The sequence below is a fragment of the Drosophila yakuba genome, chromosome X (genome assembly GCF_016746365.2).
Source record: "Drosophila yakuba strain Tai18E2 chromosome X, Prin_Dyak_Tai18E2_2.1, whole genome shotgun sequence".
Lineage (NCBI taxonomy): Eukaryota > Metazoa > Arthropoda > Insecta > Diptera > Drosophilidae > Drosophila > Drosophila yakuba.
In genome coordinates this window covers 2514093-2542009 of record NC_052526.2, presented here as the reverse complement: position 1 = coordinate 2542009, position 27917 = coordinate 2514093, and the positions used below count along the sequence as shown (strand labels likewise).

The following is a 27917-nucleotide window of genomic DNA, read 5'->3' as shown; positions in this document are numbered from 1 at the left end:
AAAAGGAGGGACAACATGGGGGTTTCTTTTTGCCGCTTCCGTTTTCTTTTTTTTCTTTCAATTTTTGTTTATGCTTTATTTGAATCCTTGCTGGACCAACCAACCAACCAATCAACCAGTCAATCAATCAAATCAATCAGCCAACTAACGAACGAGCAAAACGTAACAGAACGTAACAGAACGTAACAGAACGTAACGTAACGCAACGTAAGGGGGAGAGTAAATTGAGGGATAAGCGCTAAAATCGACGCATTTTTACGTTTTCACACTTGGCTGAATAAAAACTTTCAGGCAAAACAAATATGTACAAAAAAAACACACACCACATAATGCACAGTCAGTTGTTTGTTAAAAATAGCATTAAATAATTGAAGAAGTTTTTGTAAGGTATCCTCTATTAATAGTTGAAAAAACGTTGAAGTACAAATTGGTTTTTAGAAATAAGTAGTTAAATAGAAATGCTCTGTACAAATATTTTAAAATTTGTTTAGGTCTTTTTCATTTAAAATTCAAAATAATCATAAGCACTTGTACTAATAATAGCATTATTTTGGTAACAACTGTATGTTCTTGTATGATGTGTGTGGTTTTTATGCTGTTAGGCTGCTGCTGGGCGGTATAGCAATATTTTATAAACTAAATATCTTTTTTATTGGTAGTACAAGGCGGGGCAGGGGCGCTGGCAAAAACAGGATAATGGGCGGACTTTCAGGGCTAGCATTCTGTACATCTGATATTTCTTTCGTTTTCAACTCACAAATCTCGGAATATTGATCAAGCTGTTGCTTTTGTTGCTATTGTTGCTTATTGTTGTTGTTGTTGTTGTTTGGGGCTTCATTGGGACGCAGTGCAGCAAACATTTTCATTTTTATCTTTATTTAACTTCTCGATTGTCGCGATTGAGCGTGTTTGTGAGTTTAGTCTTTTAAAAATTGAAAAAGACAAAAAAAAATAACAAATCGAAACCGGCTGTGGTCCCTCAATTTTCAACAGCTGCTTGCCTGGCTTTTTATAGTTATCTGCGATTAACTAACTCTCGAACATGGGAAAAGTGGGTGGGGTGGGGGTTCTGGGTGCTGGTGGGTGGGTGTGACAAAAACAAAGCTAATCTTAGGACTCAGCAGTAGCGCTTGAGTAAATCAGTAAACATTAATCAGTACAGTTGCCGTTACATGTTACAGTTATCATTCCGTTTCGATGTCGATTTTTCGATTTCGTATATCTTTATACTTGTTTTTTGTTTTTTTTTTTATATATATTTTATATAGATTGTTGAGATTATTTTTATCATGTTCTCATCCAGTTTCGAACTGGAATGCCTCAATGCGATTGTTCTTTTATATATTCTTTGGGTGGGTTAAGTTATTTGGCTTGAGTGGTTGAGTGGTTGGCTGGACTGCTATTTCTTGATTATTTGAATTTAGTATTTTAGGCACCCATCATTAGCTGCTCGAAGGCGTCCTCCACATTGCTCTCGTCCAGCAGATTGAGATTCGCGATGTGCGGCATGGTGGCACTGCGACTGAGTGCACCACCGCCACCACCACGCACCACCATGCCCAAACCGGCGGTGGAAACGTTACCATTCGATGTGGTCAGCGAACTCAATGATTTTCGAGCTGCCGCCGAAAGTTTTTCACTCGTTTTTGTGCGATTAATGGCCGATTTTCGACTTGATGATGTCGTCGTCATCGATGTGCGTAGCTCCTCCACTTGGCCGCCAGTCGGTGATTTTTGACCGGAGAAGTAGGCAGCCACCGTTCGCTGTTTCTCGCTGACTTGGGCCTTATCAATGCCCGCTTCGTAGAGTTTGGGCACAGCGAGTGAGTGTCCGGATTTGGTGCGTCTCAGTTCGCCGGGAGAACCGGGCTGGTTGTACTTGGCCGGACTCGGACCCGCCGTCTGTTGTAGCTGGCAGATTTGGTTCCACGAATCGCACTTGCTCAGTCGATTCACCCTGGATCCCGATTGCGTACCCTGATGAGAGTCCTCCTCGTGATTTCGCCTGCTCATCGATGTAAAGGCACTCACATTGTTGAACACTATGTTGTGGGGTATCTCGTCTTCGGGCGGCACTTGTGGCTGTGGTGTCGCCGGGGTTTCCACAATACTCGGCTTGATTTGCTGATGCTGCTGTTGTTGTTGCTGTTGCACCACTGTGGTGCTCCTTACTGTGGTACTGCTGGTGGCGGTGCTACTGCTATTTTCCTGCTTATTCAGTTGCGGACTCTGGTACGAATTGGGCATGTAGTGATGACGCTGTGGTGGCCCAAATTTCTTTAGCAGTGGTGCATCCTCCTTGGGCAGTGATGATTTCACAATATCCGGCGTATCGGGTGGTGCCGAAGACTTGTACTCCTGTTCGAAGTACGTGCTCCTTTGACTGCTCTCCAGGACATTGCCCAAACTCTTGCGGCGCAACTCGTTAATGTGCTGCTCCTTTTGCTGTTTCTGGACGGTGGTCTGGTTACTGCTGGTAATAATGCTGGAGTTAAGGGTTTGCTGGGACATTACACGATTCTGGAGAGGACGATTCTCGTAGCCGGAGTCTCCCTGGATGGTATGACTACGCGAACTCAGCTTGGGAGCATGTCTGGGCAGATTGTTGGGCAGTTGTTGAGGTAACTGTTGCTGCGGGATCTGTTGGGGTAATTGCTTGCGCAATTGTTGTGGGATCTGCTGAGGCAGCTGCTTTGGTAACTGTTGCGGCAATTGTTGAGGTAACTGTTGTGGGATCTGTTGTGGGATCTGTTGTGGTAACTGCTTTGGCAACTGCTTGGGAATCTGTTGGGGCAATTGCTTTGGCAACTGCTGTGGAATCTGCTGTGGAATCTGCTGAGGAACCTGCTGTTGCTTCGGAGCAACCTGCTGTGGCATCTTTGGCCCCACTGGCTGACTAATTTGCGGTTTAGTGCTGCGATCCACTGGAGGACCCATTGAGGAACCCAGCGGTACACTGGAAACTGTGTTATGCACCGGATTTGCTGTCCAACTGGTGCTGCCCAACGACAGCGAGGAGCTGGCATTCGAGTGTTCTGAAGTTCGACGCAATCGCTGGCTCACCGATGTGGCCATCGATTCCGGTTCGGGCTCATCACCGGAATCGTCCATGGGATAGGTAACTACGTAGGAGGTGTTGGTCTCACTCAAATAGGAGTTGGCATTCTGATTGCTTCTGGGTGGTGTGTACGTGGGATTTGCTTGATAGTTTATCGAGGGCATGCTCACAGCAGGCGGCGTGGACATGGGCGAATTCGCGAACTGCGGCTGTCGTTTGGGCTCAAAGGTGTTCAGGTGCGGGAAGAGTGGTTCCACCAGGGGAGCCTGATATTGCCGGCCATCGGGCGAAAGGCAACCTGATTTTGGCGAACTTGGAGCCGTTAAGGGTTGCCTCCTTTGTCCACTATTGCCAACTGAAGCATTTCCAGGAGCACCACCAAGCTGCTTCATGGTGTAGAGCAAGGACTTGGCCGCCCTTGAGTTCTTTCCGTAAACCTCATCGTCACTCATGTGAGCGTTCCTTCTGTCCGCCACCCTTACTGCCGTTTGACTACGTGGCTTACGCATCACCTTTGTTTCGGCTCGGTACTCCAGCATGTTGTTATCCGAATCCAGATCGAGATCATCGTCCGTATTGTCTGTCATCAATGTGGGATTCGGCATGGTCATGAAGCTCGTGGGACTATTGGGTGGACTGTCCACATCCACATCCACTGGACTGCTTATGTAGTCGAATCTCCTGCTTCCAGGTGGCGGCAGATAAGTGGGATTTGAGCTGGTAAGCACTAGAGGTGCACCCAGGGGGTTGGTTAATGCCTCGGCCTGATCCACAGCACTTGTTAGGCAAGGTTGACTTCTGTAGTTGTGAGCATTACCACCTTGGGGCCGTCGCACTGGCGGGAAGTCGGCATACGTAAATGAGATATTAGTGGGTGGCGGTGGTGCTTGATACGCCTGTCGCGGTGGTGCAGCTGTTCCCGGGTCCATGGCATTCGGCAGGGATGGCCTCTTCTTGAACTCACTCAAAGCTGGTGCCTTTGAGCGCAAGGAATTGTGACGCTGCAAATAACCATTATTGCCATTGGGATATGTTGGCTGTTGCTGGTGCTGTTGCTGTTGCTCTATGTTATCCCTTAAGGACCTCTCTTCAAAGTGATGTGCTTTGCGTCGGAAATCGCTATTGTCCACCTTCGGTTTGGCCACCCAGGGCAATCCGATGGGCGAGGTGGCTGTTGAGGATGGCGAGGGCGTATTGCTATACGAAGTAGCCGATCTTGCCTGCAAATATTGCTGCGATTGCGGTGGCGGCTGTGACTGCTGCGTTGGTGGTTTCCAAACGGCTGCATTGGGCTGGGATTTTTGAGCTATGGGCTTGTAAATACCCGGTTGCGGTTGCGTTTCGTTTTCAATGGGACGAAAGACCGACTGGGGAGCGTGTATAAAGTTATTGACTTGGGCAGCCTGTTCCCGCTGTTGCTGGAGACGTAGTTCCATCTCTTGTCGTCTCTGTCGCTCCAGCTGCTCCTGTTGCTGGCGCTGCCTGTCCAATTGCTGCTGCCTTTCGACCTGTTGTCGCTGCAATTGCTGTTCGTAGTATTCGCGCTCCAGGCGAGTGCGTTCCTCACGTTCGTAGCGTGCCTCTTGCTCGAGTCGCAACTGTCTTTCCAATTCCTGGCGACGTTGCCGTTCAATTTGAACAGCGGCAGCAGCTTGCTGTTGCTGCTGGAGTTGCAATTGATCGCGCTGCAGTTGCTCTCGCTGGAGTTGTTCTCGTTGAAGCTGTTCTCTCTGAAGTTGCTCTCTTTGAAGTTGTTCTCGCTGGAGCTGCTCTCGCTGGAGTTGTTCGCGTTGCAGCTGCTCCCGTTGGAGTTGCTCTCGTTGGAGCTGCTCCCGCTGGAATTGTTCTCGCTTGGAGAGCTCCCGTTGATTCTGATCTCGCTGGTTCTGTTCGCCCTGGTATTGTTCCCTTTGAAGTTGCTCTCGCAACTCCCTCTGCTCTCGCTGCCGCTGCTCCCTTTGATACTGCTCTCGCTGCATCTGCTCGCGCTGCATTTGCTCTCGCTGCAATTGCTGATGATGCAGCTGCTCTTGCTTGGCCCACCCCGGCACATGTCCAGGCACTGGTGGCGGCTTACCCTTGGTCACCGTGGCCACAGCTCCTGTCTCAAAGGTATGCTTGATGTTACCAAACTTGTGGGTCCAATTCGAGACACTTCTTCCACCACCACCGCTCCAACCCAAACCAGTTTGATGACTTTGCTTGTTGATAAAAGCCAGGAACTTGTGATCGTTCTCAGTTTTTGGCTCAAACGGTGGCACTGCATTGTGAACGCGTCGCTTGACACTCACCTGCACCGCTCGCTTCAGACCCATATGTGGACCATGGTCATCTTCCAAATCCGAATCGGAATCACAGTCCGCCATATACTTGGCTTTTGCCTTCGGTATATCGATGGTGTTGGCTCGCTTCATTAAATGTTTCTTGCCGCCACCAAATCGACTGGAGTTCGAACTGGAATTCGAATTGGTTTGCGAGTTACTGGCGGAGTTTCCATTGCCATCGGGACTAGAGTTCTGTGAATTCTGATTTGCCTCGTAGCTGGCAAAGCTGACGGCATAATCACCGGAAAGTGGCCGTCTATTGGTGGTACTGGGTCTTAATTGTGATTGATTCTGGGTGGGGCCTGTCTGCGTCACATTGGGTGGATTATTGGGTGACTGCAGTTGCTGCAGCGGTGGCTGTGCCACAAACTGATTAGGACGGTAGAGTTGAACTGGTACTGCACTCGAGCTCGGTGACTTGCTCAGCGTAAAATCCTTGCCCTCCAGGATCAACATGTCCTCCATGTACCGTCGGGCGTCGGCAAGTTCCTCTCGACTAACACCAACTGTGTGCCGACTGTTACGCTGCCGACGTTTTGCGAATCGAGATTGTCGACTATCCGTTTCCGGTTCCGGACTACCGGCATCGGCCTCCTTTTGATTTTCGTCGATCTTTCGATCCTCGGCCAACTTTTCGGGCGCACTGAGTCCACTCTGGAGGCGGGCCACCAGGCCGAGCAGAGCCTGCCGTTGACCCCCATCGACGGCTAGCTCCTTGCCTTGTTTCAGGCTGCTCTCCAGGCGGCTGAGGGCATCGGTCACTTCTTCGACCAGGCTGCGATTCGCTTCGCTGGCATCGCTACCACTCTGCTGTTGCAAGGTGTCACGCAATCCCGCGGCCAGCAGACGCAAATCTTCGCCGCTTTCCGTGCCGGAATCCTCTTTCGAGGGCACGCTTAAGCGGCTGCCTGTGCTGGGTGCTCCAGAGCCTGGTACGGATTCGGATCCCGACCCAGTTCCTGAGACTGGCTTCATTTCCGGCTTGACTTTGTCCCTGGACCTAACCACTGTGCTAACCTGGCTACTGCTAAGACTACTGGATTTCCTACTACCTATGCTACTGCTGCTGACTGGTCCTGCTGCTCCTGTGGCTCCTGTTTTCTTTGCTTTTGCTGGCAGGGACTCACCCTGAACCTGAACACCGTCTGTGGTCGAGGAGCTGCTGCTACTGGCCAGCTCAACTTTGGCCAACTTTTTGCTAACACTTTCAGTGACTTGGCTAGTCTTGGTCTCCGTCTTTTCCACCTTTTGCACGGCTTTCTGTTGGATCTCCTCTTGCTGCTTGGTGACCTCTTTTTGGGTCACTTCCTTTTTGGTGACCTCTTTCTTGGGCTCCTCCTTTTTAGGCGGAACTTCTTCCTCCTCGTCACTGTAGTCGGTCACCTCCTCGATGATTTCCTCATACTCGCTGGCACTGCTTTCCTCCTCCTCCTTCGACGTCTGCTTTAAATTCTTTTGCTCTGTTTACCGCAGCGGATAAAGTTAAGAGATAAAGGAGACATAGATAGAAAGATAGAAAAAGTGGTGGAAATGCGAAAAATTCGCAACGAGAACGCAATCAAGCAATAAAAAGAACTGGAGTGGGAAACAAAACCTGCTCAGTTGATCGATTATTCCAAAATGGTGGATAAATATAAATATATATTTAAGAAAATCTAAAACGGCCAGACCACTAAAGTTGTAACTGTTTTTAGACGTTTGTCTCCTTAAAGCCGCTTAGACCTTAAAAATCAAAAATCTCCAATATACTATACGTATTCACCATTTATTTGTTTTCAAACTTCCAAGCATCGATAAAAATCGATCAAATAAACGGGCACAGAATTGGTGTATCGGTGACTTGTTTTTTTTGGCGTACAATGGATCAATTCCAATTTTATGTGGGTCTTCGACGTGAGACTTTCACTTAACGACTACAACATTGAAGGAAAGATAGTACAACAAAGTAACGATAGCACTATAACGATAACGATGTGTGCAACGCGACGAGAAAACGATAAATATTCATCGACTGGGGAGGAGCAATGGACATGACCAACATCGAAACGCTGGGTGGTTTAGTACCTGAAGACTAATGATAACCGGGGAAAATCGGATAAACGGTTTAACTCTGATCCTACCGACTTCAAACTTCCTGCCTAGCTAGTTGCTGTGCGCATTATCTACAAGATACAGATACAGAACACAATATATAGAGACGTGTTTGCTCGATATCACTGCGTTTCCATGTGGAGAGCTTTAGGCGTCTCCACTGTTGATGAGGCGTTGAGCTAATCCGCTGGCTTTTCATTTTGGATGGGGAACATTACGGAGTTGTGGAAATAATAGAGGCACTCACCTTCGCGTTCCGCCATAAGTTCGCGTAGACGTGCACGGATCTTTCGACGCTCCTCGTAGGTGGACGCCTGTTCCAGCTGCAAGCGTACGAGAAAAAATGATGGTTAATCGATCGAGTTTGTTCGCAAAGTGATTTCCGGAAATATTTGGGTGTTAATACCCACCAATTGCTTGAGGACTTGCTCGTCCCAAATCTCCTCAATGTCACAAGTTGTACGTGTAACTGGTGCTGAGGAGCTGCTGACCTTGTTGGAGGTGTTGCTGGTGTTATTGGTGGTGCTGGTGCTGCTATTGCCGGACTTGCTGTAGGTGTTGGTTATCCGCGTGGTCTTCACCTAAAAGCGAGAGCAGAAGATTTGACGGAGATCAGAAAGCGTTTAATTCATTTTCGTTTCTTGTTGTTTTTTGTTTATCAACCGGAAAATTTCATTTGATTTTTGTGTGTGGGTGAGAAACAAACGCCAGCTGTTTGGACCTGGCTAAATAAAGCACGATGAGCACATTCGCCGGCCACAGAATCCACGCCAGCCAGCGCAATTATTCACTTGCCAAGAGTTGCCAACAAAATTTGGTGTTGGTGGCATCTCCGTCGATCGATGGCCGTGATAAGGCAGAAACCACAAGATCAATTTGTCAGTACAATGTGTCCTTAGCCGTGATTTCGAATGCATTTGCTTGCCACATTACCCCCTGCTGCTTCCGCCAGCAGTTGATCAATGTCATTGCATACCTGTCGTATGCGTAATATGCCCAAGTATACACTATACAAAGTGCGCATACGACGCGTTGACGAAAGGTAAAGCAACAACAAAGGGAATACTTTGCCTCATTGTGCTTAAAAAGTAGTCAGTTGACATTGTCTTTTCCATTTTATTCTTTTGGTCAAATATGAAATGTATGGGAATTTTTGGCTTCTGCAGTCTTAAAATCGTTTTAAATACAGGCCACAATTAAGCCGTTCCCCTCAAGAGTACATTGATATTGAACGACATCAAAATAAAAATGTTATCAGCGAATTTATGGCGAAAATTCATTTTAATTGCGCCCAAAAGAAAATCTGGCAATAAAATTTCTCTTTGTGCTGGCGGACAGCACATCAGATAAATCAGCTAAAAGCGTTTATAGACCCCTGAATTGATGGCAAATATTGATGCACATACATAGAGTAAATGCCTTTATAGATATATTGAGTGCAATTAAGTATACGCCGCGTTGGCCTGCAATTTTTAATGATGAAGCACAACGCAAATAGCCAAATAATAAAACATTTCTCACTGTTTTCTATCCGTTTCTCTCACTCTCTGGCAGAATGAAAAATGTAGTTGTTTATATCAATTTGACCAAATTTGGTCAGCGGCATGGGAAATTTTCGATTCAAAAACTGACTTCCAACATGTTCGAAAAACGCCCCCGCTCTTCCTCTTGCAACACGCGTTGCTATTTATAATTATAAATTATTTAAGCACACACACATTTCAAGCGAGCCCAGTATTTCAGGAAAAGTTCCTCATATTTTCCTCTCCCATATTCGTTCCCTGCCTTCCTGCTCCGTGCTCCCTGGTTTTTTGGGTTAAACTTTATATAATATTTGTGTTGTTTTATAAACAAAGTGTACGATAACAACAACAATCAAACCAAGAATTAATTGCCAAACATTTTTACAATTCCCGCGTCCCGTTTGCTGTTGCTATTGTTTTTGTTGTCAAAATGTGGGCCAAAACTACAACGCGTTTCATCTAATTTGACTTGGTTTAATTTGAATTTCATTCTTTTCACTCTGGGCTTATTTATAATAATTTTTCTTTTTGTTATATTTTATATTTTTTTTGTTATTCGCTTTGGGGGACTGCAAAGGCTTGCCAACTATTTGGCGCAATTCCGCCAAAGCGTAACAAATAGAGGGGTAGCAAACCAAGCATGGAAATCAAAATGGAAATTGCAAAAAGAAAACAATTAAAAAGATTGAATGGGGGGGGAAATGGGGAGTGCAGCTGACCAAAGCGATCATTGCCAGGTAGCTGATTTTTCAACTGCACTTGGCCATTGACTGTTGCTGCTGGTCAACAGTCGTTTTTCTCTCTGCCATTGATTTTTCGGCTTTGACACTGCCTCAAATGATGGAAAGGACGAGCATTTGATTGATGGCCACCAATTTGTAGCGGCACCCAGACACTGCCGAAAAATGGAGCACTTAAATATAGAAATATCACCTTTTTAAAAAAATAAATTTTCAACATACTTCTGATGGCTGCTCTTGTGCAGCAAAGCAACCCCCTACGATTTTCAATTTAAATAGGATGGATTTGGTTAGTTAGCAAAACTTGCTTGAAATGCAAACCAAGAACTGCCCAAATACGAGTTAAGTGAATCGTGTTTCTTTCAGTGCAATTTCGTGCCTAACAACAATCTGATCAATATTGACCTCCTACCAAAAAAAATTTTTAAGACTTTGCCAATCACACACGCAGAAAAGTGTACCCCATTTTCCATGCAAAAGAATAATGATTTTCATTTTGCGTTTCCAAATTGACTTTCTTTCGTTTTCGATTTTTCTTTTCTTGGATTTAGTTTTGTTGTGTTGTGTTGCTGGTTGTGTTGTTATTTGTATTTTTAGCTCGGGCAAAATGAGAAATTATTTGACATGCAAAATGCGAAGCAAAGACAAAGGCGAAACAGCCAACACGCACACACAGTGATTATGAAACGGCAAAAAGCAGGAAGAAGCAGCCGGCCGACAAAAAATGATTGGAACGATGGGAGTCGCAGCTAAGACGCTTTGACAAAGCGCGATGTGCGGCATATACACCACTCACCTCAACGGCAGCGCAAAATGCATAATGAACTTTACAAATAGCATATATGTACATATAGGGGCAGAATCGTGTTTTTTTTCAAAATTTTGAGTGGGCTTAGTTTCAACTAGTTTCAGCTGTTTGCTCGTTGACGGGGCTTAAGTTATTATCACTTGTGTTCTCGAAACCTCGAGAGATTTTAGAACATTATTTTTTTGTTTTCCAAAGTAAGATATATGCGGCTTGTGTGCTCTTATATAAACAGCTTGTCATGTTTATTATTTCCAAAAACATTTATATAACCATTCAATAGCCTTAATGTATATATGTTTTACATCGCTCGTAAATGCGTTTCCCTAATTTGTTCAAGTTTTCATTCCTCACTTCTTGAGTCAGTGTGATAGGGGCATAATGGAAACCGGCTTCCCAACTCGAAGCACTTGCAGCAGCCGATGCTTAATCACCGAACGCAGAGCTGGTGAGCTGAATGCGGGCAGTTGGGGGAAATTGGGGGTCTCGGAAGGCTGAAGCGGCGTTTGAGGATTTGCCGATCTGCATGTTACGCTCAGCTACACACACCTGAAAATGGCAAAAACAGAAACGGCATTTCTTTACGTTCCAGTTCTATCGGCTGGAATCGTGGATCCGTGGAGCTTGCCATGGAGTCTGCCTTATGGAGTGGACGTTCTGGAGTGAACGCCACTTTATCGAAGAACATAACATTAAGTGGCAAATACACGACAAAGTACACTTAGCTATATGCTTATATCCTCAAGAGAAAACTATGGAATATACATAACTCTTTATTGTACACAGCATTAACTTCCTTTGAGATCTACAAGTTTGTACACCCAGCTGTTTTAATATTGTGGGCAAACATTATCTATTTGCTATTCGATTGATTCTTTGAAGTTAAATATAATTTCACACAAATAGGACAGCCGCATAGGCTGCTTAAAAACTGAAGAATCTGCTTTTTGATCCCAAGAAATTGCATCTAAAGCTTATCCACTGTGTTGGGATTTGTTTTAAAGGAATACCCAGGTCAAGGAGCGATGATATAAATGCCATTTTTCTTTGAATCTGTCTTGTGTGTATATCGGATATATCTAGGAGAATTCCTACAGCATCGGCTGGTGGGGAATTTATCAGTGGGAATCGGTATTTAGTTCACACAAGTGGAGGAAACGGGAACATCAGATGCCAGAGTCCGTTGCACATGCACCATCCCAATGCCCAATGCCCAACGCCTGCTGCCCCTCCACTTTCTGGTTCCTCCTACCATATTGTGTTGCCCAAAAATGCTCCAACATAGCCCGAATAGTCCGTAGAGTCCGTAAAAATAGTGCCCGTCGTTGGAGCTATTTTTGTAGAAATTTTCCGTACGCTTGACGCTCTCATTCATGCATCCTCCTGCTCTCCGCTCTGTTTTTAAATGTATTTATTTATTTATTTGCTCTATAGCTGGGAAGATGAGCGTGTCTGTATCTCGGCAGACTTTTATATATACATGTATGTATAAATAGCTATATGTATCGGTGGATATAGATCTTTCAAAATATATATCTATACATCTATACGAATGCGAATATATATATATGTGTGTGTATAGAGATCGGTGGCGGTGTCGTCGCCTTTCAGGTGCATTTTGAGGTGTCGTGACAGGAATGCTTCGTTTTGCCAGCAAATTATGCGCACTAAAAATAATTGACAAAAGCATTTGCCCTCTCTCCACTCCCCACTTTTGCCCCATCATCATCTTCATCACCATCACCATCACCATCATCATTATCATCTTGCCCCATAAAGTGACATGAAACTTACGCCGTGGACTGCTCTTGCGTTGCCCCTTTTATTTTGATGTTGCTCGAGATTCTCGGGATGTTGCAGAGTTAAACCAAATATGGACACTCGCGTTTGTTCACCATATAACGATAGTATAATAACAGAACTGCACAGTAAAAAAAACTACAAAACTTGTCTTTTCTTATGCGCTTCTATTGCTTATTATTACTCCTCTTTTCTTTTCGCTTCTATATTTTGTTGTATTTTTTTTGTTAACACAAGTGGTTCGCTTGGCACTCTTTTATTCTGTTTTCTGCTTAGCTTTTTTGCCCGTGGTTCTTCGCACAAGTGATCGATGCCGCCTCTGAGTTTCTACTGACAATTTCGATCTCGATGCCGAGATGCGCTTCTGCCTCTGCAGACGTCGACGTCGCTGCCGCAGCCACTGCTAATGCCCGTTAGTACAGCAAAGGCCGCACAAATAGCACTCAGCTTATTATAATAAATGTCTTGTATGTTTAAGCGTTTTAACAGACACAAGCTCTTACTACGTATGTAAAGTTCACAACACAATGTGAAACCTTATCTTTTCTATCAACCATCAACTTAGTGTCCCAGAATTTAAATGGTAATACAGCATTTGGATTGAATAGCTATTCAATGGGCCGTTACTGTACTTGTGGCTTTCTGACCAGCCAGGCATTGCGCATCTATCGCATCTCTTCCTACATCGCATCACGCACACGGCACACACATGCCGCAAAGTGTCCCAGCCTCACAAGTGCGAGCGGGATGGGTGAAAGGTGGGGAATGAGCAACGGTTGTTGCACACCAAATCTCACCAAAGACGAGAGAGAGTGAGACGGTTGGGGACAGCGGGAGCACGCGCTCAGTTAACGGTTAATCGAGCACGTGCACGTGCTTCCGCGCATCATTGAGGTTAGGTTATGCTTGCATGGCACTTGCAACAACAAATAGCGGCAAAAACGTGCAACAAGTGCTGGGAAAACTCTAGTAAAATGAGGCTTATATCGCCACTGTGCATATGGGAGACTTTTAATTTTTTAAAGACAGTTTTTACTTACGCCTTGACTATTTAGGCGCTGACCCGTGGCGGTGGGTGGCAGCATGCTCTCCACGCCCTGCATAATGACACTGGCTCCCAGGAATTTGTTGAGCAGAGCACGGGCCTCGCGATCCTCGCTAGAATCTCCGGGCTCCTCGACTGGAAAATTAAATATCACAATCAATGTTTTAAAAAGAGAAAGGCAAGTGCATTGAGTTCTTACCATTATCCGCATTACGCATGCGCTCGAGGACATCGTCCACACTGGTCACCTGGCGCTGATCGGCACTGCTGTTGAGGAATGATCGTGTGTTGCTGGATCGAGTGGTGCTAGTGATGTGACTCTGATTCTGGCGCATCTGTGGTGCCTCGATCACGCTGCAAACCTCATTGGATTCGCTATCATCCTCGGTCTCATCCTCATGCCTCACCAGCGATTGGGCGATCGAGGAGTGGGTCGAATGGGTGGATGAGGAGGATTCCTTGCGTATGAACTTCTCGCTAAGCTCCTTCACCGATCCGCGACGCACATATCGGGCATCCTCGGGAAGCGCTTGCTGAGACTCCACCTTCTTGAACTCCCGCACCACTCGGGCATCCAACAGCGGAGGTGAGCTATCATCCTCATCCTCAAGCTGCTGCTTTATGGCGGCCAGTTCGTCCGCATTGCTTGAATAGATGAGTTCCTTGCGCTCGTGACGCGGCGGGGACTTATTATCCGAGTAGAACTGCTCCTCGATCACATAGCCTTTGACTTCTGGATGGGAAGAATCACGGATATTAAATAACATTGCGTGTGGTTTAGTTAAAACCAACAATCATCCACTCACCTTTCTTGGTCTCACAGGGTTCCTCTGCCGGTGGCGTCGCCTTCTTCTTGAGCGCCCGAATTCCGAAGAGCGGCAGTCCATTCTCGTCTGTGGGTCCCACACCATAACTGGAGGTGATCGAGTCCTCCTCGCGCTGCTTGTTGCGTGTGTTGGTGGTGCTACTGGAGCTAGTCGTGGTGCTCGAACTGGTCGTTGTGCGAGTGATCTTGCCACTGCTCGAAGTGGTACTAGAGGTGGATCCTTTCCGGGGAGTGCTTCCATTCGTTTGGGGAACGGGGGCATGACCCTTCAGCACCTTGGAGCGATCTGCCCAAATGGGTCCTTGAGCTGGCTTGCTGGGAGCTCCACGGGTGGTGCTTGTGGTGGTGACCTTAGTGGTTGTGGTGGTGCTTCTATCTCCGGGCGATTGCTTTCCCGGCGAACTAATTCGGCGCTTCTGTGCGGGACTGGCACTTCTTTCCCTCGGCTTCATTGGCGGCTTACCGTGGGGCGAGGTTTTTCCCGGTGTCGTTGGGGTTGTGCTGTCCACCTGTTCCACTCGCTGTTGTTGCTGCCGGCGGGTTGTGGTGGTGCGAACTTCCTTGGTCTTTACTTCAGCAGCGCCCGCTGGACTCTGATCGCGTCTCTTGGGAAGTGGTGAACTCTTACCCGGAGTTGTGCTTGTGGTTATGGTGGTGATGGTGGTAGTTGTACCCGCATTGATCATATTCTTGCGTATAAGACGCATTTGTGCACGAATGCGGCGACGCAGTTCGTAGCTGGCAACTGTTTCCAAAAGCTTCTCCAGTCGCTGAAGATCGAAAATTTCCTCGATCTCTAGCTCCAAATCTGAGTCCTCATCCTTACCCTTCAGCGAAGTCTTTCTTGGCTCATCTGCCCCTCTTGACGGGGTCTTTCTCGGCACATCGAATTTCACGGATGAGTTGGGATTGCGTGGCTCCACAGGAGATTCATCCTCCACGGATGACTTTCTGGAATAGTGACTCTTATTGATCTCCAGAGAATCGCGTCGAATGTGCTCAAGTGAACTCTTTGTGTGATCCATGTACGAGGGACGACGACCAGTTGGCTCGGAATCCACGTGTGTTTCATGGACTGGTTCAAACACATTTCTGCGGCTAGCCACATTTCGTCCAGTGGTGTTCGTCGTGTAAGTAGTGGTGATGCTCTTTTCTGTAAGGGATTCAATGGGTATGATTTCGGGTTCGTCTTTGGATGGGTTAGTTGGAGTCGGTTTTGGAGTCGGTTTAGTTGTCTTTGTGGTGCTCGGGTGCTCAGTGGTGGTGGTGGTGGTGGTGGTTGTGGAGATCGTGTTCAAATTGGTGGAGGTGCGTCTACTGGGCGATCGGGAAGGAGATCGCGATGGCGATCGCGATGACGTTGGGGATGGGCTCTTTCCCTGGGGCTTCTCGCTGATGTGTGAAGGTGGCGCCGGTCCCACCACCTCTACGTCCACATCCACATCTTGGACTACCCATGACTGCTGACTGATTTCCTCCATTCGTTTGGAAATGCTGCTGGTCTTGGATGGTGGCGATTGGGCTGGGGAATAGGCCGATGGAGTGGTTTTTCTGGTTCCCGGCTTGGTCACATTGGTCACCTGATTTCTGTACGATCTCTTCTCTTCGGTAATCAAGCTGGTGCTTGGACTAGGTCGTCCACGGGTTCCATTTAATTTATTTGGCGATGGCGTAGTGCTGGACTTTCGTTCTGGCGTGCGCTGGCCAAACACAGAGGGACGGTTAAGGATATCCTTTTGACGCTTAATTTCAATAGCTGTTGTGTGTGCCTTGGTCATTGGCAGAGGTTCATCATCGAATTCTTCTTCAGGGGACAACTCCGGCTCTTCTTCGGATTGCCTCAGTGGTTCCCTGCGAGGTTCTTTTTGGGGTACCCTTTTGGTCACCCTTTCTGGTTCCTCTTTGAGCTTGGCTTGAGAATCCTTTTGGGGCACCTTTGGTTCCCTTTTGTTTACCTTTTCAGGTTCATCTTTAGGCTTCGGAAGGGGTTGTTTCTTGGGTTCCCATGGGGTTTCTTTTTGTGACACCTTTGGCTCCCGTAGAGGTTGCTTTTTAGGCTCCCATTGTGAAACTTTTTGTGGAACCTTTGCCTGATATTTAGGCACCTTTGCAGGTTCTTCCTTGAGCTTAGTTTGAGGTGATTTTTTCTGTACATTTTCCGGTTCAGCTTTGGAATCCCTACGTGTCTCTCTGGTTTCCATAGTTTCTTGCTTAAATTCATTTAGGGTCTTCTTCTTAGTCACAGTTTGGGTGATCTCTTCCTCCGTCTCGAGTTGCCTAGTTTGGTCGTCATCCTCCACGTCTGTGTCCCGATCTAGGTCTGGTTCTGACTCCTCATCCAACTCGCGCTCTGGTTCGCTCTGTCGGGAGATATGGCGCTCAATGTTGGCTACTAGACGTGGCGACTTCTGTGGCATAGTGGGCGCTAACTTCTCGGCTGTGTCTATGAACTTGTGAACTTTCTGGGAGACACTCAGGGTACAATCGTCGCGAAGCAGCTCCTCATCTATCTCCTCCAATGCAGGGCGCTCGATCTCAGGTCGAGGAGAAAGTGACGAAGGCCTGATAACATTCTCGGCAGTGCGCATGAACTTGTCTACTTTCTGATTGATGCTAAGCAGGCAATCGTCATTTTCAGGGATCTTGGCGTTTGCATCAAATTCTCTGCTAAATGGTGCTGAAACCTTTGGCTCCTTAACCTTCTCAGCTGAGTGAGTGAATCGGGATACCTTCTCGTGCACACTCAACAGACTCTCGTCCGTATCGGGAGTATTTACGGGATAGTCCAGGCTCTTGGGAGCCTCCACAGTGGGATTATCCAGAATATCAACCTCTATGCCATTTGAGCTAAGCAACTCGGAAATTTGACACCCAACATAGGTTTGAGATTCCTCCTCGAAAATCGGAATATTTGTAACCTGTGGCTTGCGACGTGGCTCATCATCGGGCTCCTGTACCACATCCGGATAGCGAGGCTTTCCCGTTTCCAGTTCAGCGGGCACGGGTGTTGGCACAATCCTATCCGGTGATGGCTCCCTAGAGCTCTTTGCTTGCTGGATATCGATGATCACACCCTCTATGTCAGTGGCCGTATTGATGCGCTGCTCGCTCAGGTTGATTGTCTTGGTGGTGCAGCACTTGCTGGGTCGGCTCCTTTCTCCACCTGGCTTAAGGCTACTCATCTCAGGATGAGGCTTACTACCGCTCACCTTAATGATATTCTCGCTTGTGGAGCGCGTGACCTTCTCGGTTTTATCGCGACGCGTCACTCGAGGCACAGGTGCTGACTCCTTGCGCTCCGTTACCGGAAGCTTTCGAATCGGACTGGGCACGTTTCCGGTGCTACTTTGAGGTCGCCTCTCAGTTTTCGGTGATTTGGGGGCCATGTGATCTATGATAATCTCCGTGTGCACGGAAATATTGCTAGATCGCCGGCGTTCGTTACCCACCCTAGTGGGACTGGCATCTGGGGAAGAGGAGTCCCCATCTACGTCATCTTCTGGGTTACGTGTCTGGGCCGGAGTGGGCGTTCGGGTTTGTTGGGGAGAAGTTTTTTGCTTGCGCGGCGATGAACGGAGGCGATCCTTAATCGTAGGCGAACCATTGGTATCGCTGGGCTTCCGACCCTGCCGAGTTGTTGTGGTCGTTGTAGTGGTACGTGTCTCCTCCACCAGGCTATCCCGCTTGCGACCCGACAGGGAATCCTTGCGAGGACTCTTCGCAGTTGGGACCTTTGATTGAGGTTCTTTGGGCTGCAGTGGCTGCTTTGTTTTAGTGGTGCGTGAATTGCGACGTTCGGTTTCAAGTTTTGAGACGCTGACACTGGTCTTTTTCTTAGTCTCCGGTTCTGAATCCTTTTCGGGTTCCGATTCAGTTTCGGGTACCCTCTCTGGAATATTTTGTGATGGCTTCGTATTCTTTTTGGGAGTAGTTGGACTTGGAGTACGCGGTCTCTGGCTGATTTTCTCTACAACAGTTTTTCCCCGGCAATCGATGACCTTTTCGGTCACAAAGTTTGACTCCACTTTGCTGGGAATCTTTTTTCCAGAGACGGGAGATACTGATGGCGATGCAGTAGGAGAAGGATGCTGTTGAATCTTCGGAACTCTGCGTTCAGGAGAAGGAGACTTTGATCTCTGCTTGGTAATGACAATGGTGGTTTCTTCATTAATGTTAATTGTCTCGGCATCGTCTTTAGGATTCCTAGGGCTCTCCTTGGGATATTCAGAAGGTTCTGGCTCTTTTGGATACCTACGACTGCCTGGTTCCTGGGGATATCTTGGAGTTTCTTCATCCTTGGAATAAACAGGACTCTGTACCTTCTTTAAAGTAGTGGGAATCGGTTGATCCTTTTTGGGAGATTTGGGAGTATCTTGTCCCTTTGAGTATTTAGGAGTATCCTCTTCCTTGGGTGTCTTTTTCGATGGATTTACCAGAATCTCCACTTCCTCTGCTTCGGTCACATCTACAAAGAGCTCCTCCTCCACCTTAATCGTAGGTTGTGTGCGTACCACATATGTCTCAGTAACACGACTTGGCTTATCATCTTCATCATCATCGGGGCAATCCTCAATTTTCACTTGAATTGTTTCTATGGTTGTGTGAGAAACATTCTCAGCTTCCTCTTCGTTATCTGGCCGCTCAGTGTAAGTTCCCTGAGTATCGCCGTCTTCCTCCATGCCCAAAATCTGGCGACAGCGATCCTCGAAGGTCTCACGACGAGTCAAGCCCTTCTTGCGGAAGGTGGGTGACTCTTTTACTTCGGGCTGAGCATCAACTTCATGCGGCTTGGAAGGAAATCCACCATCTGGACTTTCAATGGTCTCAGCCGGCTTGGTTTTCGGTTCATTATTAGCTGTGGTCCGTGGTGTCTTTTCGGAAATGGGCTGATTCGGGTTACCCCGTTCGTTCGTTATAAATTCTTCGTTTAAATTGTTGGTGGTTCGTTTTTGTGTAGTGGTAATGGTGCTGCGGAATATTTCCTCCTCCCGTCTTTGCTGGCTGGTTAGATCCTTCTCCGGGCTTTGGCGGGACTTCGGGGGTGTTTCCTTGGGTAACTGCTTCTCAGGACTTTGCCGAGGTGAAATACGGGGAAGACCAGGACCTTGATCGCGAGTCTGGGAGTCGGGTACTTGCTTCTCGGGACTTTGACGAGGAGAAGCACTAGGTTGCCTTACACCAGGAACCTCTTCGGGACTCTGGGCTCGGGGCAATGGCCTTTCGGGGCTTTGACGAGGTGAAACTTGAGGCTGGGTCCATCCAGGAGTCTTCCCAGGACTCTGAGCACGGTGAAACTGCTTATCAGTCTGGCTGGGCGTGTAAACCTCATGTGGTTGCTTAAAGGCCGGCTGCTCCTTCTCAGGACTTTGTCTGGGAGTTGCCCTAGGCTGTTGTTTCTCGGGACTTTGGGTCCTAGTCACTGGTTTCCCAGGACTTTGAGCCCTAGGGACTGGACTTGTGGAAGCCGTGGGCAAACCAGGAGCTCCTCTCATCTCTTCGGTAAGAATCAGCTCATCGATCAAGAGCTCACGATCCTCCGGATGGGAGACGCGACGACCTTCGAAAGTAGTTTCCCGCTGCACCTGACGTGGCTCCACACTGGGCGACTTGGAGCTACGCCTCAGCTGTGGCTCCGTCTTGGGTTCGTCGTGGGGCCTCCTCATTGGGTGGGGCTTCTTGTTGGCTGCAACGGATCAGGACATAAGACTGGGGCACGCAAGGCGCTATGTGAACTCGTCTACTTCTTCAACCGCTGTGTGTAAGGTGAGCGTATGTTGTGTCTATTATGGCATATCCCTGGTTAATTGGTTAGGATTAGTTACATCTACGCTGGCAGCTTCCGCTACGGATGTTAGGCAAATTCTACGGTGTTAGGCAGGCACAGGCACGTTCTCAGGCAATGTTGAACCAATACAATATATAAAAAAACACCCATTAGTGGAAGCTCGAGTGAAAGAAAGGTTAGACTTGTAGTGGTAGAGTTAGGGGCGCAGATCTCTCTCAGTCTGCCACCCACAGAATTGGCATCCCAGTTTGTGATTCAGTGCAAATTCGGCTTTAGTGTGCGCTTGGTCAAGACATTGAACATTGAACATTTCAGAGTTGCGGTTTTTGGTAAACAGTTTTCAAGTATATTTATTTGCAAAAAAATCCAAAAATGTAGAAGTAAAGATAGCATAGTTAGGTGTACAGAGTTTCTTGATTTTATTGTTTTGTTTGTTTTATTTTTTAATTTTATTTTTTTTTGCCTACTTTCGGGTAGTGGTTGAATTCAAGCCTTACCAGGGGTCCCTGAGCTCTCGGGCGTCTCGGGGTTTTCCCCCTCATTTCCCAGCTGGTAATATTGACGCCGCACACAGGGCGCCTCTTCCACCACCTTTGCCTCATTTGCGCTCAGCTTCACCTTGCGGATCGGCTGGGAATCGGTATCGGTATCGGTGGTAGCAGGTTCGATTGCAGATTGTTTCGGGTGATTCTGGAGGTTGTCGGAGGTGGTGGTGGTGGTTGTTGTTTTGCGGGTGGTGGTTAGTGTTGGTTCGTTGTTAATAGTAGGAGGAGTAGTTGGTGGCAGAGAGAATATATCGCCGGGCTTAGTGGTAGTATACGTATACTGTGATAGCTTGTTATCTGAAGGATATACATTCATATACATAGTTCATAGTTCCAATATTTATATAGCATATATAATCATGTGGTTTCTATTTCAATTATTTTTTTGTTTGTTGACCAAGAAGTCATCAAACCTCTTTTTTTATAATTTGTTGTTTGTTCTCTAATTCGTACCTGGTGGTGCGGAACTGGCTGGTGCTGAGGTGGGTGGTGCAGCGGTTGTGGGTGAGGCTGGTGCTGGACTGGGACTGGACTTGGTGGTACTGCTAATGGTGGTCGTGGTGGTGGTCACACTTCCTCCTGCTTTTGGGGTGGGCGACCTGGGCTCGCTGGGAGTTTTCACCGGCTTGGTGGTCTTGGTCTTGATGGTGCTGCTGGTGACATTGCCACCTGTGTGCCTGGTCACAGTGGTCGAGCTGATCCTGCTCGATTCCGATGGCGCCTGGCTGTCATGAGAACCCTCACGCATTTCCCGACGGAACGTGCGATTCGAGGAAACGCTCGATCGTGGCGACTGGTGGTGGTGGTGTGAACCCACCGAGGTGGTGCTGTCCGCCGGCGAACTGCTGCGTAGCGAGGCGGCAAATGCCCGATGGGCGGCATCCACCTCGCGCTCCTTTTGCAACTGACGCCGCGTCAACGGCTCCGAAGTGGTGGTTGTCTTGGTGGTGGTGGTGGTGCTACCACCAGTGGTGCTGGGCCGCGATTGACTCGGTTTGCCGGCTGGTCCGCGTGGCGAACTGGCGTAATCGTCGCGTGGCTGAGATCGACGTGGACTTCCGGATCGGGGAGTGGAGTGTGTGGGAGCATTGGGATGCTCAACCTGTGTCTCAATGATCCGCTCCGTGTTCGTCTTGCGATTGGCGCTCTGATTGCGACTCACCGTCTTGGACGTGAGCAACACCTCACCATCGGGTTGATCGGGACGAGTGGTTGTGGTGGTTGTGGTGCTTGTGCGCACCGAGGGAAAACCATGGGTGCTAAAATCCTCCTCCACCGGCTGACGTCTGGTGGCGGGCTGCTCCCAGCTAGGTGTTGGTGCCTCCCTCAACTTCTGTGGGGATCTCTGCGGCTCGTGGTAATCATCGCCCACAACCTCCGTTTCGATGGTGCGCTGTGAGCTGGTCTGCTGCTTCACTTGGCGGCTCTTTTCTGAACGTACCACCACCACCTCCTCGCCAGCAATGCCTGGTCTTTGAGAGGGATACTCCTGTGTGGGCTTATTCGGACGCACCGAGGGGAAACCATGGGTGCTGAAGTCCTTGGCCGGCGACTGACGTGGTGAATGGGAGGGTGGGGCGTATGATTGTGTGGGTGCCTTCTGCACCACCCTAGTTGAGGGCTGGCCACGGTCATCGTACTCCTCCACGGTTTCCGAGGTGGTTTCCGTGGAGAAACGGCGACTGGACTTCTTCACCGAGGAGAAGCTCTGCGACTCCGTCACATGCTTTTGCTCCACATTGTCCACTACATCACGAGTTTGGCTATCCTGCTCATCGTGTTCACGTCGCTGATTGTGGACTTGGTTACGGGTTTGATTGTGTGTCTGGTTGTTGGTCTGCTTGTGCGTTGTATGGCTCTGACTGGGAGTAAGTTGCTCCGTCTCATAGCGCTTGTTTTTAACAATGGTTCCGTCCGGCAGGCGCTTAACCGTAGTAATCATCTTGACATTCGGCTTGGGATACTCCACCGTATTGGAGATTATCTCGCCGGGCTGCTCCATTAGATGTTGGACATGGCGTTGATACTCCGGCGAAGCCTTGTCCATGTCCACATAGCGCTTGTTCTCCTCGTAATGCTGTTGGGTCTGGACATTCCGGGTGCTGTTGCTTTGCTCGCGGCTCTCCGTGAATCGTTCCTGCTGCCTCTGGATTTGCTCCTGGCGCTGGATCTGCTCCTGCCGCTGGAATTCCTCCTGGCGCTGCAGTTGCTCTTGGCGAATCTGTTGCTCTTGTCGCTGCAGTTGCTCCTGCATACGCTGCTCCTGACGCCTCTGATCCTGCTCCCACTCGCGCTGATGGGGCTGATGCGGCTGATGTAGCTTCTCCTGGTTATCCAGCAGATATCGCGGCTCATCACCGTACTCCACAGTGGACGAGGAGGACACCACCTTGGAGGAGGACGAGGTGGAGGTGGAGCTCATCTTCATCTCGGTGCGACCACTGTTCTCGTCCCCAAAGACCACCGTCTCTTGGAGCTGGGTCTTCGAGCTATCGGAGGCCTGCTTCACGAAGTTCTTGTCATCGCCCTGATGGGAGGCACTTGAGCGCTGCTCGTTGCGACCTTTGAACTCGGCCAGGCCACCACCATTGAGCTTCTCCACGCCTGCGTTTGTGTTGGGGTTTGTTCGTAGGTTGGTTCGTTGGGTGGAAGGTCGAGTGGTGGACATGGACATACAGAACAAACAGAGTTGGGTTATACACAAAACTTCACCGACAAGGGACAAGGGGGTTAGATTGCTTAGACATTTACTGCAAACTCAGCTGGCTGACTTATACGATTCGTTATCTATATACCCAATAACATTTGCCAACAAGTCCATATAGCCGGTGAGTTTCCAACAAATTCCTTTTGATTTTTTTTTTGGTCAGCTTTGGTGCCAGCCAGACAAAGGGGCTATCACCAAGCAAAAACGGATATGCACTTACCATCTGTTTTGGCCAGAGTTTCGGTGCGATAGGCCCGTCCATCCGGACTGACCTCCGAGGAGGTCTGCACATCCCAACCGGTGGTATTCGGCTGGCTGAGCGTCATCGAATGGAATCGCAGCTCATGGGTGGGACTGGTCGAGTCGCGCACCTCCTTGGACTTGAGGCTCTGGAAGTTCTGGTCGAGCAGGGCATCGCCGTGGCTGGTGGCCAGCGGATCCTTGCCTGCATATCCGGCCAGCGTATTCACGTTGCCATTTCCGTTTCCGTTGGGCTCCGACATTGGGTCCGTTTCGTGCCTATAGAGGTTGCAAAGTCGCGACTCGCGCAGCTTATAGAGATGCGATCGGATCTGCCTCTTGCGCTCGCTGTCCTCGGACTGCTGCCACTGAAAAGGATACGAAAAAAAAGCATTACAAATGTTATATATAAAAAGGTGGTTAATTTCAGTGTATCTCGATAATATGCAGTCTCAGCACTTGTGTTATTTCAATGTAGATCACTCGGTATCTCGGTAAATAGGCGCGTCCTTGGGCCAATTAAGCCAAGTGAACTCGTGCTCAGCGTTGAGTGCCTGCGAGTGGAGTCCAAGTGGAGTGCAGGGAGCCCACGCTCGTCGCTTCCAGCGGCTTGGATCGCCTTTTATGGCGCCCGCGGGCCACTAACAATTAGCCAGCCAGCCGGTCAGCCAACACAACAAATGCAACCACCATCGGCTGACTCAGCCACTTGCCTTATAGACTGAAATCGAATCGAGTGGAGTCGAGTCGAATGCCCGCTTCTAGCTGGTGAAACGACGATCATGATGATGATGATAAAGATGCCGCCCCCAATAAGTTCTCGGATTTCAATGGCAGAAGCAACCGATGACCAAAAATGGCTGGGATTAGCGTAAGGGTAACAAATTGAATGATTCAGACCAACAAAATGATTGATAGAGATTGGCTTTTAATAAAAATAGAGCATAAAGTAAACAAGGAATCGATGACAGGCATAAGACCCGCCTAAATCCGATTTCAGTTTACGGGAATTCTCTACATTTACGCCCTTATTCCTCGGAAATCCCAAGTGGTATTCAGTTATCAGAATCGAATCAAATTCGAGGGCTGACGTTTTAGCCTATAAATAAAACATGGAACAATTCCGACTGACCGATAGCGGATCCTATTGGCTTCAACAAAGACTCATAAACGATCGTATTTATTTAAACAATAATCTAGAAAGGTGGCAGACTTTAAAGAGGGAGAGAGGGAGGCAAAGCGAGCGAAAGAGAGAGCAAGCGATCGAAATATAGTTAGCAAAGAAATTGAGTGAAGTTGAAGCGGTGATATCACCTCACCTCAACACGACCAGTTTGGCTATAGCGGAAAAACATGTCAAATAACATTTGTATTAACAATAATGACACCTCGATGTCAGTGGGGGTGAAGGGGCTTCGCTAACTGTTTAATTTTAGCCCAACAGAGGCCATGCGACAGGCAAATGGGAAACTTCCTACAACCAGATGGAACTCTATTTGCATATAGAAGAGGGGGGAAGGAGGTGGGAAATATAATTATAAGTATTTCGCAGTTTAGTAGCTAAGAGCAGGCATTAAATTTATGATGCATAACAGCAAATTGGGAAGTGGAATCATGAATAACTCTAAAGTTATAACCAAATAAAACTCGAAAATAAAAGATTTGTAATGGAATTCTTACGCTTATAGGTAAAATCTCATTAATAACTTTGTAAATATCATTTCTCTTTGGTATCTTAAAGTTCTTATGACCATCTGGTCAGTTTGCAACCGAAATTGCAGTTTGTTTTAATTAGAACAGCGGGTGACCAATAGTTGTAGTGTTATGAACAACCTTTCTAGCATTTGCCAGAGATTTACGGTTGCTGTCGTTTCTCTAGTTATTAGCGAAATCTCATATTTGTGGCAGCCACATCCACATCTACAGTGATTGATAGCGAAGTTGGTGCTTTCTTTTCTGACAAAACGGAACGACAGATGGCGCTGCCATTACTTTCAGCGCTTTCACTCGCCCAAATCAACCGATTCACTCGAATTGACAAAATAAAACAAAGTGCACGAAATCAAAATGAGAGATACATCTATATCCAAGTGTGTTGTGTGTGTGTGTGTGTGTGGGGTTGTGCGAAAAGTTTGCAACTTTGCTTTGTTGTTGTTTCCGTCTATTTGTTTGTTTGCTTGCCTGCTTGTTTGCCAGTGTGTGATTTTTTTCAAGAACTGGTCGCGTGGTCGCAGTCTAGACCTGCGTCTTAAGTCGCCTCTGCTTGCGCCGCTGCCAGCAGACTCCGTCTCTCTGAGTGCACTGCAAACAATTTTGAAGTTTCTACATTCTAAGCCAAATAGTGGTATGAAGAGAAACTAGCGAGCTCTAAGATAACAAACAAAAATATAATGTTTTAGTGCCTTATTTTGTTGACTTGCATTTCCCTCTATAAGGTTTAAAGTTCATCACAAGAGCTTTAGGTTGCGGACGACAGATGACCTGTTCCACGCTGGTGATTATTTTTCTGCAAATTCTCAATCGGAACTAGTTTCTCCCAGTGTACCTCAGCCCCTGTCTCTGCCCGCAATGACGTAATTTCTAAAAGTACCGGGCCGCGATAACCAGTTAACTGAGAAGAAGACGAGAAGAAGAAGCTGATTTCGCACCTCTGCAGCGACGTCGGCAGCGGCAACCTGTTGGCGTCGACGCCAACGCCGACTTCAACTGAGACTTCAACTGATGGGATGGACCGCTCTTGCCTCTCGCTCTGCGTCCGCTCTCGCCGTCCCTCTCTGATGACGTGACGTGCGAGATTTCGTTGATGTGCGAATGCTGATAAATTATTTTGAAGTTTTTTTTTTTCGCTTCTTAGCTGTTTTTGTTTTTTCATTTATTAAGCTGTCGTGTCAGCAACGTTGACCTCCAACTTTTTCCTTTTTTTTTTTTTTGTTTTTGCACCAAAACAAAAATCTTGTTGTTATTGAAATTAAACTTTATTTAAACTTAATTGAGAGGAAATCAAAAAAGAGAGAAAGAGAAGGTCGCGGGATCAGCGGAGCCATCCCACTTAGCCGGTGCCCACTGTACAGAAAAACCTTGGCTGCGATTAGCTCATAACTTAATGTTTCCCCATTCAATGCACATCAATCGAGATAGGACACGAAATATTGCTAAAAATATCAGATAGTAAGCGTTTAAAAATAATACATATTTTACTTTCCCTGTCGATAAGAACCTTCCCATATTTATCAGTAAAAAAAGAACATAAGAATGCAGGTATTTTGAGACTTGTCATAAACTGTTTTTAAGATTACTTTACAATTCATATAACGATTTTAATAAAATATATATAAACCCAATTCTACATATGTATGTACATTTGAAGCAGCTTATGTTTACCAATTCATGATAATCATCTTCACGTTAATAATACTGATAATACTACCGTGAATAGTACTTTTTTAGGTACCAGGGAGCGTAAAGCTCTACAATGAGCTAAACAAAATTGCTTTGCACTTTGCTGCCGGCGTTAATTGCCGTCACTTGCTGTGTGTATTTTTATGGCAATTTCGAATTCGATTTCAATTTCGCTTCAATTCCGATTCCCCTTCAATCTGTACTGTGTGTATCTTACTGTGCATATGCATATTAAAGTGACCCAATTGCCACTGTCCGTACGCCCAATTGCGAATCAAGAATCTAGAATCGAGAATATAGAATATAGAATATAAAGTCTACAATAATTTGAATTGTGTCATTTTCGGTTGACGAAGGCAGCGAGCGGTACAAAAAATAAAAAAAACATGTTTATGTTTGCTTTCGTGGACTTATTTGTGTTTTCGGTATCGCTGTTAATTGTTTGCCTCTTATTTTGGGTATGACATCGCCCCAGGTGAATAAAACATGGCACTATAAAGCCACAACACAGCCACAGCCGCAGTTCTGAAAGTGGAGCACTTTCGTGGGCCGTCGCTTGCATACAAAAATAAAAAAAATTACAGAAAAAAGACCAACGAGAACTGGACGTACATTAGCCGGTCTTCACTGTTTGTGCCATGGGAAAACGTGAAAAAATAACTCAATCTTTTGGTTTTTGGGTCTCGCGGCTTTTTGATCGATGGACAGCTGTCAAATGGTTAAGCGTGTGGGAAATTATAATGCAAGCTTGGATCCATAGGTGATATATAGCCGACAATCGTCACCAAATCGGTGGGGTACAGCAACAAAAACAAACAAATAGTATAAATCTTAAGCCCAATATGATATCATACATATACGAAAGCGGAATTATGCATAGAGTGTAGATACATGTATATACATATATATGTAAATATGTACATATATATATTCCAGACAATTATCGGAGCCACAGTCATTAGTGCAGGTGGAGTTTTTTGTTTCGCTGGCCGGAAAGCCATTTGCACTGTTTTCTCAAATTATAGTTTG

At 47.2% G+C, this 27917-nt stretch overlaps 1 protein-coding gene and 1 long non-coding RNA gene across 20 annotated transcripts in view; one reads left to right on the top strand and one right to left on the bottom strand.

Annotated features, from left to right (window-relative positions):
- LOC6524042 (microtubule-associated protein futsch) overlaps nucleotides 1-27917 on the bottom strand; it is a 40679-nt gene that overhangs the window by 4271 nt on the left and 8491 nt on the right. For 3 of the 19 annotated variants that reach the window (XM_039376245.2, XM_015189958.3, XM_039376235.2), the window contains exons 3-11: nucleotides 23470-23857; nucleotides 20996-23146; nucleotides 20495-20839; nucleotides 14193-19895; nucleotides 13586-14119; nucleotides 13382-13521; nucleotides 7884-8054; nucleotides 7721-7796; nucleotides 6510-6842 (exon numbers count right to left, since the gene is read on the bottom strand). In XM_039376245.2, the coding sequence (XP_039232179.1) occupies nucleotides 6510-6842; nucleotides 7721-7796; nucleotides 7884-8054; nucleotides 13382-13521; nucleotides 13586-14119; nucleotides 14193-19895; nucleotides 20495-20839; nucleotides 20996-23146; nucleotides 23470-23857 (9841 nt within the window). Of the gene's footprint in view, nucleotides 1-757; nucleotides 6843-7446; nucleotides 7545-7720; nucleotides 7797-7883; nucleotides 8055-13381; nucleotides 13522-13585; nucleotides 14120-14192; nucleotides 19896-20494; nucleotides 20840-20995; nucleotides 23147-23469; nucleotides 23858-27917 lie in introns of those variants that run through there. The other 16 variants (XM_039376223.2, XM_039376225.2, XM_043206839.1 and 13 more) reach the window with 13 other exon arrangements.
- Nucleotides 23834-24620, top strand: LOC120321968. Its single transcript, XR_005561713.1, has 2 exons — nucleotides 23834-23905; nucleotides 23968-24620. It is a non-coding gene; the product is annotated as an uncharacterized LOC120321968 (long non-coding RNA).